The 24,902-nt window shown below is 41.0% G+C and overlaps 2 protein-coding genes across 2 annotated transcripts in view; both read left to right on the top strand.

Annotated features, from left to right (window-relative positions):
* nox5 (NADPH oxidase, EF-hand calcium binding domain 5) overlaps positions 1 to 939 on the top strand; it is a 56,832-nt gene extending 55,893 nt beyond the window's left edge. Inside the window, exon 15 of the mRNA XM_084018397.1 lies at positions 202 to 939. Within this exon, the coding sequence (XP_083874523.1) occupies positions 202 to 333 (132 nt within the window). The 3' untranslated portion in view covers positions 334 to 939. The remainder of the gene's footprint in view (positions 1 to 201) is intronic.
* Positions 940 to 9,417: 8,478 nt separating this feature from the next.
* The window catches only part of ambra1b (autophagy/beclin-1 regulator 1b), a 37,685-nt gene continuing 22,200 nt past the window's right edge, over positions 9,418 to 24,902 (top strand). Inside the window, exons 1-8 of the mRNA XM_084017550.1 lie at positions 9,418 to 9,731; positions 16,645 to 16,850; positions 20,259 to 20,317; positions 20,589 to 20,772; positions 21,112 to 21,284; positions 22,478 to 22,544; positions 22,621 to 24,134; positions 24,373 to 24,459. Coding sequence (XP_083873676.1) covers positions 16,719 to 16,850; positions 20,259 to 20,317; positions 20,589 to 20,772; positions 21,112 to 21,284; positions 22,478 to 22,544; positions 22,621 to 24,134; positions 24,373 to 24,459 — 2,216 coding nt within the window. The 5' untranslated portion in view covers positions 9,418 to 9,731; positions 16,645 to 16,718. The remainder of the gene's footprint in view (positions 9,732 to 16,644; positions 16,851 to 20,258; positions 20,318 to 20,588; positions 20,773 to 21,111; positions 21,285 to 22,477; positions 22,545 to 22,620; positions 24,135 to 24,372; positions 24,460 to 24,902) is intronic.

Genomic DNA, 24,902 nt, shown 5'->3' with positions numbered 1-24,902 from the left:
CTCTTTTAACTTATGTTTATCTTAAACCTGCTGCAGACCTTGTTCAACCCATTGCATTTAAACAAGGGTGTATTCTATAAATATGTATATGTGCGTCTACTGCTCATGGTGCTTCATTGACAGTAGTCGTTGGTGCTGGTTGTTCAGTTTCCACTGCTCCACACCTGGCCTTAATAAAACAGGTGGTGTTGTCTGTCTCAGGTCTTTCAGAAGGTGTCGGAGGAGAATAAAGGAAAAGTCCACGTGTTTTATTGCGGCTCTCCTGTTCTGGCTAAAGTCATCAAAGCTCAGTGTGAACACTTCAGCTTCAATTTCTACAAGGAAAACTTCTGAGGAGGTCACCCACTGTTCAACACACAACTCCTGCTGTGCCACCTTGTTTTTGTTTGGGGGTTTCTCCTCCCTTCAGTTCCATGACGATCGTCTGTGTTGTTTCCTGCCTGTTTGTTGGCTATTAATCTTCACTTTATATGATGTGGTTTTACTGGTGACACATTATTTAATATAAAGTACTTGTGTTGATGTTGTGATGGCCCATTTATATCTGTGTGTGGAGAATGAATCGGGATTGACTATTAATTCCCTCTGATCTTTGACATTCTTCCCAGGTCAGGTGAAGTTGATTAAATGTTTCTTGATCTCAACACCCAACACTGTACCGAAACACACAGAGAGACCTGTTGTTATAGTAACGCTACATCCTGGTACCCAACACACAGAGAGACCTGTTGTTATAGTAACGTTACATCCTGGTACCCAACACACAGAGAGACCTGTTGTTATAGTAACGTTACATCCTGGTACTAAACGCACAGAGAGACCTGTTGTTATAGTAACGTTACATCCTGGTACCCAACACACAGAGAGACCTGTTGTTATAGTAACGTTACATCCTGGTACCCAACACACAGAGAGACCTGTTGTTATAGTAACGTTTCATCCTGGTACCCAACACACAGAGAGACCTGTTGTTATAGTAACGTTTCATCCTGGTACCCAACACACAGAGAGACCTGTTGTTACAGTAACGTTACCTCCTGGTACCCAACACACAGAGAGACCTGTTGTTATAGTAACGTTTCATCCTGGTACCCAACACACAGAGAGACCTGTTGTTATAGTAACGTTACATCCTGGTACCCAACACACAGAGTGACCTGTTGTTATAGTAACGTTTCATCCTGGTACCCAACACACAGAGAGACCTGTTGTTATAGTAACGTTACATCCTGGTACCCAACACACAGAGAGACCTGTTGTTATAGTAACGTTACATCCTGGTACCCAACACACAGAGAGACCTGTTGTTATAGTAACGTTACATCCTGGTACCCAACACACTGACATCGTAGCTTCAGAGATGTCAGATAATATGTTACTTTTGAGTGTGTCGTCTTTCTAATTGCGTGTTTTCACAGTCTTATACTTCAACAGTTGCAACTTTCTTGATGTGTAAAATTATCTTTGAAATCAACAAACAGTCAAATCTGTAATTCCTGGTACAATTCAAAAGGGATCAAAACCTTATTTGTCTCGCATTATGGACTATCAAACATATTTTTTTTTCCAAAATAAGGTCCCATGGTGGTCCACAGGAAGGGGCGGGACTTTCTAAGGTTGATACATATAAGACATGACAGGAGGAAGGTCACCGGCTATTTTCAATCTTGATTTTGGATGATTTAAAGAGATTTAACAGATTTAAATCCCTTCTTATTGATGTTGAAACAGACTATTCTGTCTGTACATGCTTTGTTTGATGATGTTCTGATTGTGACTATATGTTCTCTGTTGTTTCTAACCTCTGTCTGTAATTGTGGAACTGTGTTGCTGCCTGTCTTGGCCAGGACTCTCTTGTAAAAGAGATTTTTAATATCAATGAGACATGTTCCTGGATAAATAAAGCTTAAATAAAAGAGCTACTGAAATTAAATGTGAGAAGTTTAGTGGCAACAACTCAAATTGTCACCAATCAAAAAGGTCTGGAAACCACCGGTTTGATGTTTTTATAAACTGATTGTATGTTTTTAAGTTCAAATCTGTGAACTAGTAACTGCAGCTGTCAGAAAAGTGCAGTAAATTTAAAAAGAAAGTATGAAATGTATTTCCCTCTGAGATGTAGTAGAGTAGAAGTAATGATAAAATCAGTATATAATAAGTATAAAATGCACCTCACCTCAATATCGTGCATTACTAGAATCAGCTTGAATAGTTTGCGCACACACACACACACACACACACGTAGTGTTTGACTCTGCCTTTTGTTGCTCTCTGGACTTACACGGAAATATACAATATGTAGGCCTACACATTTTATGACATTTTGATAACTACTCGAGTTAGTAGGCTTCTCGCCACCTCTGGAGAACTCTTTTGTATGATGAATCCTAATTACTTGTGACTGTTTGCAGTAAGCAGCGAACTCATTGGAGCACAGCAGCAGATGAGTGCAATAAAAAATGAATGCACCTGAAAGCCTCTTCAGACATCTGAGCAACATACACCTTGAGAGTGTTCAATGAAAGACAAAGCATTCAAGTGCTTTTTAAAAAAACTCCATACAACATGTTTTAGTGTCAAAGGTCAGAGAAGCAGCCACAAGAACAGAAAACTTAACATCAGTTAATGACACCCTATATATATATATATATATATATTTTTTTTTTTTTTTTATCCGTTAGATATACATTGTTTTTTTGTAAGATAACTTAAATATAAATATAAGCTGCTGTATCAACTGAATATACTGTAAATTGACATGTAGACATGCATTTACTGTATATTGTCATCAAAGCAATTATATTAGAAATAATTCATTCATAATTAATTAATTGTGAATCATATTATTCATAATGCCCATAGATAGATAGATGGATAGATGGATAGATAGATGGATAGATAGATGGATAGATGGATAGATAGATGGATAGATGGATAGATAGATGGATTCATCCATCCATCCTCACCAATTGTCCTGGTTGTGACTGAAATCAAACTGACCAGGCTTGGTATCATCAGAACCACTCATTTCCACTTCTTTATCAGTTCCTTTGATGGTCCTTTTGCTTTCCATGGCTCAGTATCCAGCAAGGTCAGTGCAGGCCTGGATGAAATGTGCAGAGGGGTATTGCACAAAACCAAGATAAGGGATTATTATTACATATATATTGTCATTTCTCATTTCATTTATATCTGCTGGCTGTTTGTAATTGCAACAGTCTTTTTATATTGATTCAAGTGGTAGTATTGTCACTCAGTCCAAGTGTTATATTGCTATGCTAATGAATGCTTGTCAAATTGCCATCAAAGGTTTCATAAATATGTGTTTTATTGCAGTAATTGAGATTACAAAACACAGCTGATGAAGTTGAAAAGGTGTGCAATGAAATCTGTGACGAGGGCAATATAGTATATATATATAGGTCCAACTCCCATTCACCTGTTCCCTCTACATGATGGCTTGCCCTTTTTTGGAGGATGTACTGGATGAGGAAGCCCTAATCCTCAGACGAGCATTTAGGCATGAAAGAGTCTTTCGGGCTAGTCCAATTCACGAGAGACTTTCACAAGGTAAGCCACACATTTTATTTGTACTGTAAGCACCTTGGACATCATGAGTGTTTAATTCTGCCGTGTAGTTTTCTAAATGATATCTTGCATTATCAGGCGAATTCTCTGGTGTGCTGCTGGGAGACAAAGGCTACGCCTGCGAGTCATTCCTCTTGACTCCCCTTGCGGACCCCCAAACCCCACCACAGCAGGCCTACAACCATGCGCACAACAGGACAAGGGCTCGAATCGAGATGACCTTTGGCCTTCTGAAATCTCGGTTTCAGTGCCTGCACCACCTGAGGGTTTCCCCGGACAGGGCCTGTGATGTAATTGCAGTTGTACTGCACAACATTGCAGGCCTAAGAAAGGAGAGCCCCCCCCCCCCCCCCCCCCCCCGAGTGGCTGTTGATGTTGACTGGGAAAATGCTCCCATCTTCCCAGACAACATTAATGGCAGACTCGTCAGGGAGCAATATATTGCAAGTTTTTTCACTTAATTTTTGGATTTAGCCTATCCTTAGTTAATAAAATATCTTGAAAGTTACTTTTTTTGCTGTGTGCATTTCGTTTAGCATTGGTGGTTATCTTTTAAATACTTCACATTAATGAAAAAGGGAGGACACCACAATGTTTTGTAATTGATTTTTTATTATTATTTGGCAGTCATTTCTCTTGGTTGCTTGCATCCTGGAACAGAGAGAGCAAAGGCAACAAAGATTAAAACACTGTATTGCAGTTATGGTTACTGTGTGCACTGAAATACTCACTTCTTTCTAGTTTCTAGATTTCCAGGTCCAGTTTCCCGAGTGTCCGGCGTTTGATCTCAAGCTCCAGCTCCATTTCTTGGAGCTTTCTCTTCTTGAGTTTGATTTTAACGTCTGCCAGCTCTATCTGTCTCTCCAGGTGCTTTGCATACAGTCTGACAATTTGTGAAGTCTGTAAAAGAAATGTCAATTAGCACAGAAGGATTTGTGCATAATGTAGATTTACTTTAGCCAATACTCACAATGTTAACAGGCTGCTTGGGAGACCGTGCAGCATCTGGGTCCTGTTACACATATATTTTCTATTAGCACTACATCACTGACGTCATACTTTATGGACTAAATAAGCAGGATATTTCCATAAAATTGACATACCTCAAGCCTTCTGGAGTCCAGTGACACAGTCTCCTCATCTTCAGAAGTGCATTCTGCAGCTGCAGATGTGCCTTCCCCCTGCCATATACATACATGTACTGAGGGAACTTGAATTAAGATTTCACAGGACATACCACGCCTGTGATTTCAATACACTGTATTAACCGGATCATCTTCTGGTGGCTCCAAAAGTGTAATAGTGTTCCCAGACACTAAGGACATCCAAAGTCAGACAGTACAATATATTTATTTGATTGTATTCCATGTGCAGTAGTACTGCAATATGTACCTTGTATGAACCGGACAGTTTGTGGCTGGGACAGAGTCTGTTACTGTCCCTCCCTGGATCCCCTCCATCACTGGCCTCCCTTTATTTAAATGGGGTGCCAGCTCCTCCGCTGGGGTCATATCCTGGCTTGGTGGGCCACCCCCTGTGCCAGTTCTATGAGCTTATTTTAACTGCTACAATCATACAGACATTCAACATGTCAGCAGACACCTAATCTGTTCACCTCATTTGTTCACTGTTATCTACTTTAAAGTCACTTACCAGCCTGCAAAATGTTCTTGTATTTAATTTTAACTTGCTGCCAGGTCCTTTAATGGCCAGAGAAGTTTGTTCTTTATGAAGGAGAGAAAGATAAAATAGATGAAAACGTAACATGAGAAAATTAGATTAAATGACACATTGTGGATAATTGTTTGCACTTAATCACACTTCCTGAGTAACATGCACCTCTACTTGCCTCATTTAAAGCAAAGTGTACAACAGTTGATTAGTGGACTTTAAAGGTAACTCCTTTAGTCCTTTAATTGTAGCCTAATTATGACAGTTCCAGTGGAGCACCGTTTATTAATTGTACAGTTTTTGACTACTTACGCATTAAGCCGGTCCGCTATTGTCTGCCAGGCTTTCTCTCTCTCTTTAATTATGGCACTGGTATTGCCTTTTTGTCTTATGATGTCTTTTACCTCTTCATAGAACTCCATAAGGAGCTGTTGTTCAGCTGCCGTGAAATATGAAGCGCGACTCTTATCCATGTTCTCATCGGTGATTCTGTGAGCGATCGCGAGGTCTATTTAAGTATGCCGTGAACACGCACTTATCCCAACTATCTATACCTGGCTTGACATAGCCGCGCCTTTTCATCCTGGCTCAGCAAACGTGCAACCAATTAAGCCAGGATGCGCCGAGCAGACTAGGTCAAGCCGCGCTTGCTCAATTATCCTGGATTTCTTTATTCTACTTTTGTGCAATACCCCGCAGGAGTCTCTCAAGAGCTAAACAACTCATTGAATATTTATACACAGACTTTAATTACAATCAAACAAGTCACAGGTTTAAACCTGTGTGTGACAACTTGTGTGTATATTGTAATAAATATGGGTTTTATCCTTTGGCAGGAAAATACTGCCAGTGTCAGAGCCTTTAAATAATCACAACGGTATAGGAAAATATACAATCTTTATTAAATGATCACACGTTGAATATATAAAACTACTGCATAGAGGTAAGGAGGACTACAAATGACTAGAGGTCACCAGTCACCACAGGACGATCACTGCACGTTTCATCTAGGTGAAGAACCACTACACAGCACACACAGGGCTAGTTTCTAGCTTAAGGCACACCATTTCAAATCACAGCACGCAACACCCTCAACGCAGGAGGCACTGCAATTTATCAATCACAGCAACTTGAGAAATCACAGCAATCCACTCACCGTTTAAAGTGAACCGTATGGATGTCCCGCTTATGACGATAGCTCTCCCACCTGTAACCTCCTCCCCCTCTGCACTACACAACGGCCTATATAAAACACACACATACAGAAATACATTTAACAACAATATTGGTCAAACTTAACTCGCCCGCTTGACGAGACCCTCCCCCGGGGTCTGAGCTTGTGATGCCGTCCAACTCCCCGGGGAGCGGCTTCGCTGGACGGCACAGACAGTTCGGCTGGCGTCAGTGTCGCGCGCACGGCAGCAGGGAGTATAAAGAGCAGTGGCGGCTCCTGCACCTCCCAAGAGTGCCGAACCGCAGTAGTCAGATGCTCTCCTCGTGCCCCGTCTGCTCTGTCCTTTATCACCTTCCAGACGACCTCCCGCCCGCAATCACACACACACACCTGTACTCAATTCCCTTGATACACAGGTGATGCTAATTACGTCACCGAATGTGTCCCCCAGCATATTGACATCACAATATTATCAGGCCAAACATTCAGGGGTATGTACATTTTTGATCAGGGCAATTTGGGTGATTTCAGTTATACCATTATCATTATTTAAAAAGGGCACACATAAATATGTGATAATAAATGGCTTCTATTTATTGTCTATTTAACCTTTATTTAACCAGGTAAAGCTTATTGAGATAAAGAATCTCTTTTGCAAAAGCGACCTGGCCAAGAGGCAGCAGAGATACAGATACAGATAACTTTCATACAAAAATCAAAATCAAAGATAGATTAAAGAAGTGTTACAACAGATTTAAAAACAGTGACAAAGCCCAATGCTTTCGAGTTCCTTTTTTTTAAGAATTTCGACAAAGCTATTAAGGGAGATCAGGTCCGACATTTTTAATTCATCTTGCAGGGAGTTCCATGCAGAGGGAGCAGCATAACGGAATGCCTTTTTCCCCAGTTCTGTGAAGACACGAGGGACAGTAAAAGTAAAAAAGTCAGTGGATCGTAGGCTATAACGTCCATGATTCCTAACAAGATGAATTCCAAGATAAGATGGGACCAAACCAAGTAGAGCCTTATAAATAAAAGTCAACCAATGAGAGAATCTTCTAACAGACAGGGATGACCATTCAGCTTTTTTGTACAAACTGCAATGATGGGTCAAGTTCTTGCATCCAGTGATGAACCTCAGAGCACAATGATACACAGTATCCAGAGAACGTAAATATGATACTGGTGCATGCATATACAGTACATCACCATAGTCAAGCAGTGGAAGAAAAGTTGCTGACACTAGGCATTTCCTGGCTCCACGAGAGAAGCAAGATCTATTCCTAAAGTAAAAAGCACAATTTTACCTTAAGTTTAGAAACTAAACTTGAAATATGGTACCTGAAAGTTAGATGTTCATCCACATGGAAACCCAGGTACTTATAAGACGAGAACAGCTCTATGGCTGTACCCTGGCAAGTTAAAACAGGGAGATTTTTTGACAGCACAGTAGCCATGGAAAACATCATAACCTTTGTCTTATCAGTATTCAAAACCAGCTTCAGCCTTTGCAGGCGGGCCTGAACAACATCAAAGGCTGACTGTAAAAGAATGAATGCTTGCACAACAGATGATGCAAAACAATAAATGATTGTGTCGTCTGCATAGAAATGATACAAGGCATCTGAGAAATTGTTACAAAGATCATTTATATAGATTGAAAACAAAATGGGCCCTAACACTGACCCTTGTGGTACCCCCTTTGAAACCCTCAAAAATGTTGATGAGGACCCTGCCATCTGGACACACTGTGATCTATCCAATAAATAATTTCTGAACCAAGAAACTGCATGCTCAGATAAGCCTATTTTGTGCAATGTATCAATCAAGATAGTATGATCAACAGTGTCGAACGCCTTGGATAAGTCTATAAATAACGCTACACACATTTTCCATGCTTCACATGACCACTATCCCTAAATAAAATGTAAAAAAAAAAACATGATCAGCCATAATTTGCAACAAACGCCCAAATATTTCATAAATTCTGACAAGGTATGGAAACTTATGAGCACAACTGTAGATGTACTTTATCAATCCCAAACTGAGAAATTATTTTCCAAAACTACAGTAAATGTGCAGTGAAATATTATCATACTAGATATATTAATATACATTATAAATATACCAGACTACGACAACTAGAAATATAAAAATAGGATAACATACTATAAACAATATACATTAGGGAGTGCTGTTTTGTTTTGAGTTTAATACAATTTAGGTATTGTGATAATAAAAAAAACCCAATCGTAATGTAAATCCGCGTACAGGTTAAAGGAAAAGCAGAACAATACAGCTGAGAGTTATTTGTTAGACAGAGGTGAAGTGAGTTATTGCTCTGGGCAGGAAATACTTCCTGTATCAGTCTGTTAGAAAAGGAGCTCGGCTGTCTGTCCAGTAGGTGGAGAAGGAGAAGATGCTCAGGATTATTATCCATAATGGATAACAGTTTGTTCAGTGTCCTCTCCACCACAACTTCAAATGTGTTACAATCTGTTACAATAGTCATTATTATTATGTTTATAAATGACATTACTACTATTATAACTACTTCTCCTACTACTTATAATAATAATGATAAAAATAATAATAATAATAATAATAATAATAATAATATTATTATTATTATTATTATTATTATTATTAATAATAATAATAATAATAATAATAATAATAATAATAATAATAATAATAATAATAATAGTAATATGGGATTGTTATTTATTCAATAAAATAGCTATTTCTAGGATGTCTAGTCGATGTAAGAGTAGCCTCTTGCTGGTACAATTTATGATGTTTTCCACCCAGTGGATTTAAATGAATTAATGCCTCAAAAAAAGTGTAATATTTCTAGAAGTTGGAAGAATATATGTGTTGCTTCAATACTAGACTACAATGCAAAAATACTAATTTTGTTGAATGAGGGCTTGCGTTCGATCAGTTGTAACCGGTGCTCTGTTGATAAGCCTGTGTGTGTGTGTGGCTAGCTGCTAGCAGCTAGCTAGTTACGCAGTAGCATTTTCGCATCGAGCAGCTAGTAAAACATTGGACCAATGCCTGAGAAAATATTTTTTCTTCGCCACCCTCAGCCCTGTCCAATCCTGACCATTGATCGCAGTGGACACTTTTCGTTAGAATAACCGCAAATCACCGATGTTAGCGTTAGACAGCTTGTTATTTGCAACGGCCACATTTTCCGTTTTTGGCCGAGCTAGCTAACTAGCTAGCATCGCTACTGATAGCCTGTTAGCAACGCCTATGATGGCACAGCCGGGGAGCGAGTCTATAAAGGAAGGTAGGCCATACAGTTCGGTTTATATTTATTCTTTCATATCAGTATCGTTGAAATCAGACGTTTATAATGAATATATGTTTGCGTAAATCGTATTTAAACCCCAACAACCCCATTTCCAGATCATTGGCTGGGTAACTATATCCGGAAAGGGCTAATTTAGCTCTTTGGTTAGCTGCCTCAGAACGGGGTTAAAAGGCGAGCTAACGTCTCCTGAAAAAGCCTTGTTGTTAACTGTTAAAACTAACGTTTAGCTGGGTGTCATGTTAGCCAGAGTGCTAACTGTGGTGATAAATTAAAGCAAATATCCAGGTGACATTATAAATCTACTGCCAGTAACAACATCAATTTTACACCAACTGAGAAGGCTAACTGTTTATTTTGGTGTGGTATCTAAAATGGCTTATGTCTCCCTTATGTGCACTGAATCAAACATACGTCAGGCTTTGGCACAGTTTTATCACGATAGCAATCCGGTATAGTAATCAGTTGTTCATTGATTTGGTAGGGTCAGGGAGAATTGTGATTTGGGTTAAATATTGGTATGAGAAGGCTACACTTGAGAAAGTAACGTTATTCACATCCTTTAGTGAAGTGACATTCCTTAAGATTTCACTTCTAGGTTATTCATCATTTGTATTTTCGTGAGTAAAACGTAATTGTGTCAGAATTGTGTCCATACTTCCACATTTTGTTGGTATATCTTGAAATATTGCAATACATTTTTCAGTGGGCCACAGGCTCAGTCACTTTGCGTTACCTCCTTCAGCCATAGTGACTTAACAGACATTTATTTAAAGGAATATCTTCAAGGTTGCCACTTAAAGTAAAAGTACTAATACCACATTGAGAATAATGTTAGAAGTAAAGGTACTAATATCACATTGTGAAGCTAATCTTGTTACAGTAAAGATACTGTTGCCACACTGTACAAATGCTGTTACTGAAAAAATAGTAATACATAAGGTAAAAGTCATATGTTGCAATAAGTAAAGACAGTAAAAGTTTCATTAAAGATACTAATACAACAGTAAAAATACTGTTGCAGTAAAAGTAATAATGGCACACAGTAACTCTGATACGGTAAAAGTACTTATACTACACTGTAAAATAAAAACACTCTAAATTATAGGTGCTATTGATAACAAGACGTTGCACTCGCACAGCTTCCATTGCATTCCCATCACAACACAGCTGTTGCTCGAAGTGCAATCATCCTCAATGGGTTGCCAGTTCTTTTCACAACCTTCGTTTTCATGGCCGAGTGTCGTGACACTCAGACAGACTCATTCATGTCAAGTGATGAATCTTTCGTGGTATGAATTCATTTTGCAACATGTAGCTATACATTTGGGTTACTTTGTGCTGTGGTGAATGCCGCCCGCTCACCGTCAAACTCAGCCGTTTTTTCCACACTAACTGGCAACCCCAAAGACGCAGCGATACCACGTGATACCAACATCATTATTCTATTGGCTCACAAGCCTTGCTAGAAGCTGCAGCCACACGTCACACATCTACACAGAGGCAAACAAAACATTAATTATAGACTAGCACATTTTTTAAAAATGATTTATTCACAATCAAAACATTTTTTCATGAGAAGTGATACTTTTGATTCTGCACCTTTCTAAAAGCTCTGTGGATGTTTGATGTGATTTTATTTAAAAAAAATTGTTTACATAAAAATGTTATCAATATGACCATTTAAAATGATTTGCGTGTAAAAAAATATGAATCTTTAAAGTAACTAAAGCTTTCTCATAACTGTAACGGACAATATTTTCCTCTGAGATGCAGTGGAGTAGAAGTAGCCTAGAAAGTAACATAACATGGAAGGACTCAAGTAGAGTACAAGTACCTCAAACAGCATTGTGATGGAAGCGCCGTTACTGCCGTCGGCAGTGCTGTTGTTAGTACTGTTAGTGTGGTCAGCAATCAAAATACAAAATCGTTTTTGTATGTTAAGTTAATGTTCTCACAGCCCACCACTTCTAGAATTTATCATTTACATGTTTTATGTAAAAGGACATTTTTTTTACTATTTATGTGTAGTGAGCCCATCTTCTGTGTCTAGAAGATATTTTCTAAGTTGTATAGAAAAGGAAACATTTTTGGCACTGACCATGTATTTTGAAGGTATGGGTATTTTCTAGGGGTGTGAATCTTTGGCTTCACTTCGATTAACGATACAGTAGTTGGCGATTCGATTCAAGGACGATTTTTTTGTTGTTGCAACGATTCGATTCAATTCGATTCTGTAAACCACGATTCGATTCAGTAACTTGTAACCAAAATTATATATCCATTAAATAAACATGCAATAATGCGAGTGAGACTATTTGTATTCTTCCGAAAGGTGAAAAAATAACATATTTATTCTATAAAAAAGTAAACCTGCATAATATTTTATGCTGAATACAAAAATGTAATTAAAATATGCTCGGTTATTTTTAACATTTTCAGTAGACTACATGCTGGCAGGGGAGAGTGTGTCTTAAACATATTTAAACAATCATAAGTAAGAATCACGATTCATCCGATTAAATGCATTTATATCGATTATTGGTGAAGCCAAAACGATTCATTCTATTTATTTATTTTAGCAGATCGATTTAGTAGAATCTATAGGACTGACAATCGATTAATCGAATGAATCGTTACACCTCTTGTGTTTTCAGTATTGATTCATCTATAAATTGGCAGAAAATGGTTAACAATGGTCTCCTCAAACCGAACTTTTGATAACCGGTTTACTGTCAGAATAGCAGAAATCATTAATCTTTGCATCAATGCTTAAAAAATCACCCTGATCATAATCTCGAAAGTTGCTGATTATTTCTCTGCTAATGAATGAAATGGATGTACGTGCTTCAGTCAAATAACGTCTTTCTCTCTATCAATGAAAGAAAGTTTTTATCAATAATTTTTTTATCATAATCATATTCACAGTTACAACAGAAAAGGGTAATTGATATAGGAAAGATCATTATTTGGGTACAGTCCAGTTCTAGCAACAGATTCGGTCATTTGTTCAAGTAATTTATCGAGTGGAAATGTCAAACATTAGCGGTTTCCAGGTTCTCCAATGTGTCCTTTTTTTTGTTTAATATCATGATAAACAGAATGTCTTTGTGTTTTGGCCAAACAAAATAAGACACCATCCAAACAATTATTAAATTAATGAAACTGTTGAATAGATAAAAGAAGTGATTGTCTTGTTGTTTTTCCCCTCCCAGGTCCGCCGCTCCGCATAGGGCCTCAACTACCCAGCGGGGGCCTCCAAAATTAAGATTGATTAAAAAATGTCATGATGATTACTACATTATTAAATTGCAAAAATGATATGAATTAGTTATAAACAGGCCCGTCGTTTTTTGTTAAATGTGTACCCATCACTCAATTTGTGCAAATTCACAGTTTTTGCCTAATAGATAAAAACAGTCTCCCCTCGCCCTGCTTCCCTGAAATGGTATAGCCCAGTTTGCGTCTTGGCTGAGTTTGCTCTGTGTCGGCTTCTGCTTGAAATGGCTTTAATTGGCAATCTGTGGATATTGAGAGATAATAATGGCAACTAAAAGACAACATGAATCTGGAGCTGAGAAGCGCTCCTTTGGTCCGCCACTTTGGCCCTCGCGCACCGCTCAGACCAGCTGCAGCCCCAACTCTGGCTCCAGCTCGCCGGTAAAGTCGCGGGGGGGCATCATAAAGGAATTATGCTTAGGGCCCCAACATGGCTAGCAGAGGTACTGGCCCCCTTCACTTAATTTATCCAAGTGAAAGTTGATTGAACACTCACAGTGCAACTGATCTACGTTAGCTTCAGGAGTTTTTCAAGTTAACTTTCGCCTTCTCTAAACTTCAGACGATATGAACATTTCATGTCAGGATTATCCTGCCAAAATAATTGTCAATTACGATTTTATATTAGATAATCATCAGAATATGCGTACACTCTTAAAATGGCACTAAAACATACTGGAATTACGAACAACATATTTTGCTCGACAAATAACGAAATAATAACTACTAATATTATAAAAATAGTTGACGGTTTTATGCATGTTTGTAATCCAGAGGGGTTAAAAAAATAAAAAAACAAATAATACCGATTATCAAAATTGAAAACCGTATACAGAAGAATAACTGGATATTCAGGTCCTGTCTAAGTGATTTTTCATCAAAATGACGTTCACTAGTTCCTGGACTTCTACTGTGATTCTTTGCTGCTTTTCTGTCTTTGACATCATAGTAACTTGAATATATTTGAGTTTTAGACCTTTGAAGGCATCACCTTGTGAGGAAATTATGATGGGCATTTTGGAAATTAAAAATTAAGAAAGAAATCTAAATTGTAGGGCCCTATGAAATCATTATAATTTTTCCAGATTCTTTTATTTTTCTTTTATCTAATCCATTTCCTTTTCATTTAGAGACCATTCGCCTTAAGTGCGGTGACAAACACTTATGTTAGAGAGAACATCGATTTTTATAAATCGTATCCAGATTTTGACAAATTCCACATGATTCCGCGTTTTACAGATGATTCCATTTTTATTGTCAGATTTCCGCGATTCTGTCCGCGTTTTCTGCATGGCGGAAAGCATAGGGCCCTAAAATTGGAACATAATCTGCACATGGACTGACAATGAAAATAATTGTTAAATAGCCCTAAAATCCATGTATCACATCAAATCCCCTATCATCCCCTATCTGCTTATGTTTAGTTTTCAACATTTGCTTGTAACTAAAGGCTGTAATAAATATTTCCCACCTACCAGTGTGCCTTCTGTTCCATTATCAAAGTGTGAATTGCATTTGGGAAAAAGGACATGTTTCCATCAGTGGGAGGCTTTGGCTGCAGTAACCAATCCTTCTTGTTGGCTCCACGTCCACCCTCTCTAAATGTCCCAATTCCTCACTTACCATTGAGAACTCCATAGTCCCTCCCTCCGCACAGGTTAAGAGTCTGGGTGTCATCGTCACCGTGAAACGTGATGTGGAAAACATCAATAATCTCACTCGGTTCGCTTACTTTCACCTACGCCCTGTCCACTGTCTCCGTCCTTCACTCACACCCAGCAGCACCGCTACCCTCATCCATGCCCCGTCACCTCCCGGATCAATAACTCTCCCTCTGGTTCACCCCACAAGTCCATCCATAAACTCCAATTAGTCCAAAACTCAGTGGCCCACATTATCACCAGAACCCCATCTTCTGAACACATCACTTCCATCCTCAAACAACTCCACTTGCTGCCTGTCCAACACCGTATCCATTTTAAGGTTCTCCTCCTCACCTAAAGCCCTCCATAATCTCACTCCTCCCTCCCTCTCTGAGCTCCTCCAGTCCGACACTCCATCCCAAACTCTCCGATCCTCTTCTTCCTCCCAGCTCTCCACTCCATCTGCCTCCATGTCCACGATGGGGTTCAGAGCCTTCAGCCGTTCAGCCCCTCGTCTCTGGAGCTCCATCCCACTGTCCATCCGCACCACAGAGTCTCTCCCCACCTTTAAAACCTCCCTCAAAACACACCTGCTCAGACGGGCCTATCCCACCTAACTCCACTTTCAAACTCAGTGCACATAGCTAAATAATGGAGCTAATAGCTAACGTTAAAGCTAGGTTACGTCACATGGTTAATTTATTGTTATTGTGCAACAAAATGCAGTTTGCTCTCCCATTTTCCCACAACAGAATAACACAAAAATATGTCGTGTGGAGAAATAAGCTGCTCTGAATAGAAGGCCAACAGTCCGAAAACCCTAAATATTCCTCCAAATATTAACTTTTAAAAAGCTTGAACTAGTGGTGGCTTGCCGATTTTACACTAATGCTTGTAAGTGTTGATATTTTATTGTATCAACTGTTATGTGAGTAATAGTTAATTTATTTTAAGTTCTATGATCTGGTATCTGTTATTCCATTACTTTCCCTGACGTTTTAGGTCTTGCAGTGGTATCTTTTCAATATAGAGATATTTAGGGAGGCCATTATATCACACTAGTTCAGATTGGACAGAGTTTCTGTCCAGGGATATATACTAGGGCTGTCAAAAGATTGATTTTTTAAATCACGATTAATCGCATTTTGTCCATAGTTAACTCGCGATTAATCGCAAATTAATGGCATTTTTTTTGGCACATTTTTTTTCTTCTAAATGTACCTTAATGTATTTTTTTCATATTCTTAATACTTTTAACAACATAAGGGCAAATATACTTGATTTATGAAAATGTTTATTTAACACTTCAAATATCCCCTTACCAAAACATGGGATCAAAACATGGTTATAAGAATATATCACAAACAATTAAAGTGAACATGTCACAGGAGATAGTGTAACAGGAGATAAGTTTGAAATGTATCCAGGGTCGTCTGTTTTGGCCGAGGGGGCGGCGGCAGGCTCTCTGCATCTGCCGTGTGTTTGGCTTACAAGTGATATCTCATACTGGACGTACTTCTATGGTAGCTCATTTCATACCCACAGTACGCGCAGATGACTTTGGTCCTATCGACTGAACCATCCGGCAGTCTTTTGAAGGTGAATTTGCCGTTCACAAGTCCTTTCTCCATTTTTTCGCTTCCTCCTTTGTCCCGTAGTGGCGCAAATCCTGCTTCTTCTTCTTCTGCCTCCCTCTGGATCAAGACTACAGGTGCCACCGACGGCCATAAATCATACAATGCGCGTTTTTTGTTTTTTTTAAATACCGAGCGTTAATCGGCGTTAAGAGGATGTTGCGTTAACGCGTTATTAACGCGTTAACTTTGACAGCCTTAATATATACATATTTAGGAACTACATATCACAGCATCATAAAAAGATGAATTAGTTTTCCTTTTGCTTTTCTCACCTTTTTGTTTGTGTTGGGTGACCCACACTCAAAGCTTCCTCTCATATATTCACACTCTCAGCCTAGACTCTGCATGGCGACGGACTGGCAGCAGTGGGAGTGAGCAGCCAATCAGCTAAGGCCCCCGGTAGCAACATGGCGTCCCGTCAGAGGAACTCGGTCCGGATCCTGTCCAGCCGGGAGCGAGGGTCCCAGACCTTTGGCTCTCAGAGGCTCCTGCAGCTGCTGGTGGAGGAGAAAGTGCGCTGGATGAAATGGCAGAGTCAGGTATGTAAATAACAGCAGTTACACTTCTGATTACTACTTAAGTATTCTAGTATTCATTGAAATGTGTTGAGGTGGTTCCACACAAGATAACAAGAAGTAATCTCAAGGTCTTTTCACAGCCTCTGTTAGTATAATATAGAACAAATTTAACACATCAGTCTCATGTCTGAAAGAGCACTTAAGTCACTTTTATATAGAAGTCCTGTCTGCCATCTTAATGTTGGACCTGACACATTTTCAACATAAGTCTGAACCAGAGGTCGTGTTAACCCAATATTTTCCACCATTGACTGAATTATTTTAACCATGACGGAAAAATGTTAGGTTGTCTGTCTGTCTGTCATTTTGATGGACTGTCGACCTTTTCACTGCTGCACCACCAAAAGGAGAGCTTTGGATTAGTACTTCAGCAGAAACCATGATGGATACCATGATGACAAAGAAATTGTGCCAAAGAGAGTAGTGGTTTCTGTTTGGAGATTTTTCTATTTTAAAAAGTCAGACGTAAACCAAACAACTATTTACTTAAAATAGTGTAGCTGAACTGTAGTTGTTGCTGGAGGATGCAACACTAACAATTTGCTTCACCACCCAAACCAAAAGCATGCCATGGACTACAAAAATTTATGAAATCAAGATCGGCTTCCACAACATAAATTAACGCTGGTGAAATAATAAAACCAAAGTTGGCTCAGATGTTGCTTGAAGACGCGTTTGCTCGAGGGACTACCTACGAGAAGGAAAGCAAAAGTTGGAACGGGATTACAATCCATCTAGCCAAATACATGGTCTGTCTACATGCAGTCAGAAAAAAACCCCAGGTATGTGTTACTGGGTCAAAAATGCTTCAGCCAAACAGCGATCTCCACATTGTACCAGCAGCACAGAGGCAAGCTAGAAACGGAGCTGAATACAGTCGCCTACTACGCAACAACAATAGATATGTGGTCTAGTTGCAGTATGGAGCCATACCGTAGCCTGATGGTTCACTTCATAAAGTGACCGGGTGTTACGCAGCCACTGTCTACAAACAACATATTTCCCGGATGACCACACCGGCAAATTACTCGCACCAGGCTTGCGAGAGGCACTTGATTCCTGGAGGCTGGCAGAGGAGATGCAGATGGCCATAACAACAGACAGTGAGGCGCTGAATAATTGGATAAGACTCTAATGCTTTGGCCACAGGCTTCATCTTGCCATAGGTAATAACCATTTCAGATGATTAATAATACATATATGATAGTGGTGTGTCTTCTCAGTTTTCTGTTATCTCTGTTATTATCATTAATGCATTATACTGTATGTCATGTGGTGTCTACTTTCAACTTATTTTGTGTGGGTTCATGGGAATTATTGTGGGTGGGTTAGTAAATTAGTGTCTATGTTATGTTGTCTTTATGGATTGTGATTGTGCCTGTTGTAGAGTATTATTTGTTTCATGTTCATGATTCATCTTAAGGGACTATCTATTACTGCATTTCTTGTAATTAACATTTGGATTAGCAGGATAATGTGTATGTAAAAGCAAAAATAGGAAATATTTTTTGTGGCTAAGATGACTGCATACAACGTGCAGTCGGTGTGTGCAAAAAAAATTGTTGCTGCCTTCTTGTACTCCTGGGGGGGGGGGGCCTGGACCTGGACCTGAGCTAGGCCTGCAAAAGCACCTGGTCAAAACTGAGACACCTACCTGGGGGTCAGGCCAAAAGATGACCCAAAAAGTGCAAAGCAGGAGAGAGCCATAAGTCAGGTGTTGAAAGCTGACCCAAAAACATCAACGCACTTTGTGCTTAGCTGGAAGGACGTGGATTTGAAGGAGGTTGTAAACAAGGTATTGAGCCCAGTCCAGGAGTTCAAAGATGCCTTGTCTGGTGAACGCTATGTCAGCGTCTCGTACCTCAAGCATATACTAATCTCTTCAACACGGCCATTCTCACTGAGGAAGAGTATGCTACTCAACTGACCAAGGATGTGAAGAGAAACAGTCTAGCCTACTTGAATGAAGAGTACTCATATCCTGGCACAGACGAAGACGACCTGCTCGATATGGCTTCTCTTCTGGATCCTCAATTCAGAACAACCTACGTGAAGAACGAAAAGGTGAACGATACGCAGTAGAAATCACTCCTGACAGATCAAAAGTCAGACACCGCTGGCATTTCATCAGCTCTCCAAAGGGCTAGTGTAGCAGCAGCCCCCCCCCCCCCCCCCCCAACCACCACCACCACCCCCTTGAGGAAAAAAAGACTGCACAGTGCCACTTTCAGACAAGGAAACTATCAAAATTGTGCTGACAACCAACCTGCAGACCGTGGATGTGCACAGTGACTTGGACCCTTTGGAGTGGTGGTAATGCCATCATGCAAATTTCCCCTTTGTAGCCAAGCTAGCCCGGAAATATCCCTGCACCAGTGCAACATCTGAGAGGGCTTTCAGCACCAGCAGGAACATTGGGCCGTTCTCTAACCAGATGCTGTGGGCCGTCTGGTTTTCCTGGCACAAAAGTTCTTATGGCATTGATGTCACAAGTCCATAATGTTAAGCTGGACAACTTTTTAGTTGGTTTACAAATCACTCATATTTACATCTTTATTATACATGAACAGTGCAATACAACTTTTAAGAAATTGTAATACTTAACTATAGCCCTATTCACACTGGACTAGTATTACATGGGGCCCTCAGGTGATTTAGAAATTACCCCCCGACCTCTGCGTTTCTTGCGCCGGATTCACACGGTATAAGAAAAGTCTGTATTTTACTTGAATTTACCGACATTCCACCCAGATATGGCCTGAGTAACATCCATTTCCTGTACACTTCCTTTTTCTTCAGCAACAAGAGGCTACCACATAACAAAATAACTTTAGACGTTTGTATTAGATAGAATGACACATCAACCAGACTCCATTCAGGAAACAAGCATTTTAAAATTGTTTGCTTGTCATCTTGCAGACAGATCTAACAAAGCATGACTTCAGACTTTGTATTATTCACCATCATTATGTCGTTATTTCAGCATCCCTTTTATCTGTTTATTGCAATTAAGTCACAGCGAAATAGTTTAATTAGGGTTCATACAGCTGTGGAAAACCAGCCGATATGTAACATTGCTAGTAGTTACAGTGAATACAGCTTGGTGAAATTCACCAAGCACCAGTGGATGATGTTATAAACAGAATGATGTTTGGTTTTTCCTGGCATCTCTGGGACTCCACAACATGTACAAAGCAGCAATTGTGGTTATAAGCACATATGATCCTGAGGTCGAACTTGCAAGAAAAAAACGTGCTTTGTTTTCTGTGAACACACCTGAATGCAACCGCTGTTCTCTTGTTTATCTGTAATTACCACATCGTTTTGATTCCACTTAAATGAGTGTAAACATGTTTGTGTCCCTGACAGAAAGTGGAGCTGCCTGACAGCCCTCGCTCAACGTTCCTGCTGGCATTCAGCCCCGACAGGTGAAAACATCTTTGAAATGTAGAAATTAATTTAGTAAAGTATTTACTTGAACTGGACACTGTCAAAATCTTATCAACTGAATTTGTAGTAAGCAAAACTGTGAGTATTTCGGTTGTAGCTGTTTTTAGCATCTTAAAAAAACCTAGTTTTTCCTCTGTGATTTGCATGCTGATATGTTTATTATTATTATTGGTGTCAAAGACCTGAAGCTAATGTTTGTTGAGTAGTTCTTTTAATGATAGTACTGTGACCTCTGTTTGCTTCTCATAGGACCCTTATGGCTTCCACTCATGTCAACCACAACATTTACATAACCGAGGTGAAGACAGGAAAGTGCCTACATTCCTTAGTGGGCCACCGTAGAACCCCCTGGTGTGTGACCTTTCACCCCACAATCCCGGGCCTGGTGGCCTCCGGGTGCCTTGATGGCGAAGTCCGGATCTGGGATCTGCATGTGAGTATTATTACTCTGAAGCAGTGTCACCTCTGAGGTTTACGCTACTAAGTAATGGTACCCTTGAGAGGGTAGAGGGGGGCGGGTGTTCGTCGACGGTTTATAACACAATATGTAGATTTCAAATACTTTGCAATTAAATGTCAAGATTTGGACCTGAATCAATCACCAACACAACGAAATTGGAGATTGGTTTTCAGCTGAAAAAAGTGGTTTGGCGGTTAAGTTAAAATACCAATTTATGAATTTGACTTCAGTTCTGAGGTTAAAAAAATTACCCTTTTAAATGTAAACCTTAATTGACTGCAGTGATAAGAAGAGTCTGTGTTCTTTCTGCAGGGTGGTAGTGAGAATTGGTTTACAGAGAGCAATGTCGCCATTGCATCCCTGGCCTTCCACCCGACCGCTCAGCTCCTCCTGATCGCTACCAACAACGAGCTCCACTTCTGGGACTGGAGCCGACCAGAGCCCTTCGCCGTGGTCAAGACGGGCAGTGACACAGAGAGAGTGCGGTGAGTTGGACAGCACCGCTGCTGTGTCACCATGAGTCATTACAGTGACTTTAAGAGACCTCACCTCACTGTGCCCACGTTCCCCCTCTTCACTGTGTGCTACATTTCAACATAAAATAAGAATAGCATACAATGAACATAGCTGTGTTCCCACGAAGCGCAAAGTGAGTTTCACCTCATGTTATTCTCATGAGTTTGATTCAGGGTCATTTGTGTTTATTTGCGTCCCTTGCACTAGAACCAGAGAGGAGGGGGAGCTTACTTCCATGTAGACCCCTACCAGGTTTCTTCAGTCATAGATGAAATGACCACTATTACATCTACATGTGGTGAAGTCCCAGATAAGCCAGTAAACCAAACGCCGTCCTGTCGGGGGTTCATGACATCATCCAGAAGTAATGAATTACTGTGAATAGCAATACACATGTTAGCTGGTAAACTCCAGTTGGATGAACTAAAAATAAACTATTGAGTGGTGATTTAATTTCAATAAACGGATAAAAAAAGATTCTAAAATAACTATATAATGATGGTGATTTGTAAAGTCTGAAGTCATGCTTTGTTAGGTCTGTCTGCAAGACGAGAAGTAAACACTCTAAAAAAAATTCTGGAGTTTGCATAGATGTGTGCTAGTCTATGCAAACATTGCAGCTGGTCCATCAACACTTAAAATTATGTAATTTCTCCACATAATCTGGTTTTGTCTCTGGACTAATGTGAGCTGCTGTCCTAGAGCTCTGCGCGACCTCAGACACAGGAGACAACATTTGTTTCCTCCAGTTTTGCATCAGCAACATCAGGATGACGGGAGGAGAATCTCACTGATAGACTTTCTAGACACACACTTCAATATTTCATTCTGTCAATCGCTCTTCCTGGCACAAATTGGCTGCCATTAGCGTCTTTACATTGGCTTTGTATGCAGTTGCGGCGCATGAACAGTTATGTTTATATTTGGTGGGAAAGCTCCATTATAATAATGTCAAAACACATTTCCATGACTCACATTTGTGTATGCCAAGAGCTGCATATCTGGTTCATGTCACTCTTGAATTCCCCAATTTCTACATTCAACAACAAACTATAACTATTTTCCAGAACCAGGCTTTTATTTCTCTGCTTCCAGGTTAAAACAATACCGATACGGGATAGGACCAACATAATTCATAACAGAAACCTGTGTTTTCTTTCAGGTTGGTGAGGTTTGACCCTCTTGGTCACAACCTGCTGACGGCGATAGTGAATCCGTCCAATCAGCAGGTAAGCTCCGTTGACTGTGTTTCTGTTGTTAAGTGCTGGTTGAGTTGATTCTTCAGAATGGTTGACTTTCTTTCAGAACGAGGAGGACTCTGAGGTTCCCATGGATAGTGTTGAGATGCCTCACTTCCGTCAACGCTCCTTCCTGCCTTCTCAACCAGTTCGTCGCACACCCATCCTGCACAACTTCCTCCACATCTTGTCATCTCGCTCCCCGGGGGCTCAGACGGGAGGCGAGCAGCCGCGCCCTCTTGGTGAAAATGGAAGCAATGTTGGAGAAACTCCCAGCATGCCCCTAGCCCAATACCCCAGCACTGAGCGCGGAGCCCCCTTCCCAGGCTGCACCCAGCACCTGGGCATGGTTTGTCTGTGTAGTCGCTGCTCCGTCAACCGCAATCCCTCACTGTCTGCCGATACAAACCCGTCTGATCCCAGGGTGCCGTCTGATGCCTCCCAGCCTTCCCCAGCTTCCACTTTCTCTTCGGCCCGTACAGAGCCCAGACAACCCTCAGAGCGCCCCTCTGCCTTTACCTCAGTCTACTACAGCGCTGGAACTTCACTTAATCCCCCTGCACCAAGCGGCATCGAGTCGCACTCCACCTCCAGGCCAGGACCTGACTGGACACGCAACCTGCTAAGTATGAGGGAAGGTGGGGTTGGTCCAGGTATGCTGCCTCCCAGAACCTCCTCCTCCTCCATCAGCCTCCTCTCAGTGCTCCGACAGCAGGACAGCTCCTCTCAATCCCCCGTCTACACCTCCGCCTCTGAAGGACGGGGTTTCCCCCAACAAGGAGAGCCCGGTGCCCGTGACGCTGCCGGCACAAGCAGCGGGCATCATCCCTTCTGGGATGGCTCTCGCAGCAACACAGCCTCCTTCCGCAATGTGCTGCAATGCAACCTGAGCCGCTACTTCATGGAATTTGACCGTATGCAGGACCTGGAGCCACCTTTAGGTGGCAGCATGGCAGATGGAAGTCAAGAGCAGGGCCAAGAGTTGCTGAATAACAACATGGACCCAGAGAGACCTGGGCCTTCCTCGTCTTCCTCCACTTCCTCCCCTACCATCATCCACTACCAGCCTCCACCCCCCCCTCCTCCTGCCCCTCACAACCTGGAGAATAATGTTCCTCCCCCAGCCTCCCGAGGTCATCTGAACCGCTGCCGGGCCTGCCACAACCTGCTGACCTTCAACCATGACTCTCAGCGCTGGGAGCGAACCAATCAGGCCTCCTCCACCTCAGCCTCCACTCTGGAGCCCTCCTCAACTTCTTCCTCCTTTCCTTCTTCTACCCCTTGGCAGCCTGAGGAGGGCAGGAGGACACTAGAAGCCCAAGCTCAAGACAGTAGGGTGCCTCCGGAGCCCAGCGAGCAGCCGCCTCCCCCTGGAGGTGGAGGAGCTGGTACAGTGGCCTTCCCGATAGCCCCTTCCCCCAGCCAGACTGGAGAGCAGACAGTGGGCTTGGTGTACAACCAGGACACAGCGCAGTGGGAGAGGGTGTACCGGCAGGCTGCTGCCAGCAGATCAGCAGAGCCACCGGAGGCCTTAAGCCAAGAAATGCCTGTTGACCCCCCAGATGAGGACTCCCTGAGGAGGTACGATATATGTTTCTGTCGGTAGCTAAAGTTAACATAGACGTTTATATCTTGTTTGGGTTGATCTTACTTTTGGGGCAAGTTGACATCTGTTTCACAGCCTGTCAACCATTTATGGCTGACATGCTGTTGAACATCTGCTTTAAGCCACATGGTAAGTTAAATATTAACCTTTTATAAAAATAATTGTATTCAGTAACTACTATCTTATAACACCTATCCTGTTCCTTTCATACAGGAGACTGTTGGAATCATCTCTGTTATCGTTGTCCCGCTATGACATGTCAGGATCAAGGGACCACCCCATTTACCCTGATCCAGCCAGGTACAGTAACACACTTCATTTAACAGTGATCCAGGTACAGTAACACACTTCATTTAACAGTGATCCAGGTACACTAACACACTTCATTTAACAGTGATCCAGGTACAGTAACACACTTCATTTAACAGTGATCCAGGTACACTAACACACTTCATTTAACAGTGATCCAGGTACACTAACACACTTCATTTAACCGTGATCCAGGTACAGTAACACACTTCATTTAACAGTGATCCAGGTACAGTAACACACTTCATTTAACAGTGATCCAGGTACACTAACACACTTCATTTAACAGTGATCCAGGTACACTAACACACTTCATTTAACCGTGATCCAGGTACAGTAACACACTTCATTTAACAGTGATCCAGGTACACTAACACACTTCATTTAACCGTGATCCAGGTACAGTAACACACTTCATTTAACAGTGATTCAGG

Source organism: Eutrigla gurnardus (assembly GCF_963514095.1).
Source record: "Eutrigla gurnardus genome assembly, chromosome: 9".
NCBI lineage: Eukaryota > Metazoa > Chordata > Actinopteri > Perciformes > Triglidae > Eutrigla > Eutrigla gurnardus.
This window is presented reverse-complemented; position numbering and strand designations above follow the sequence as displayed.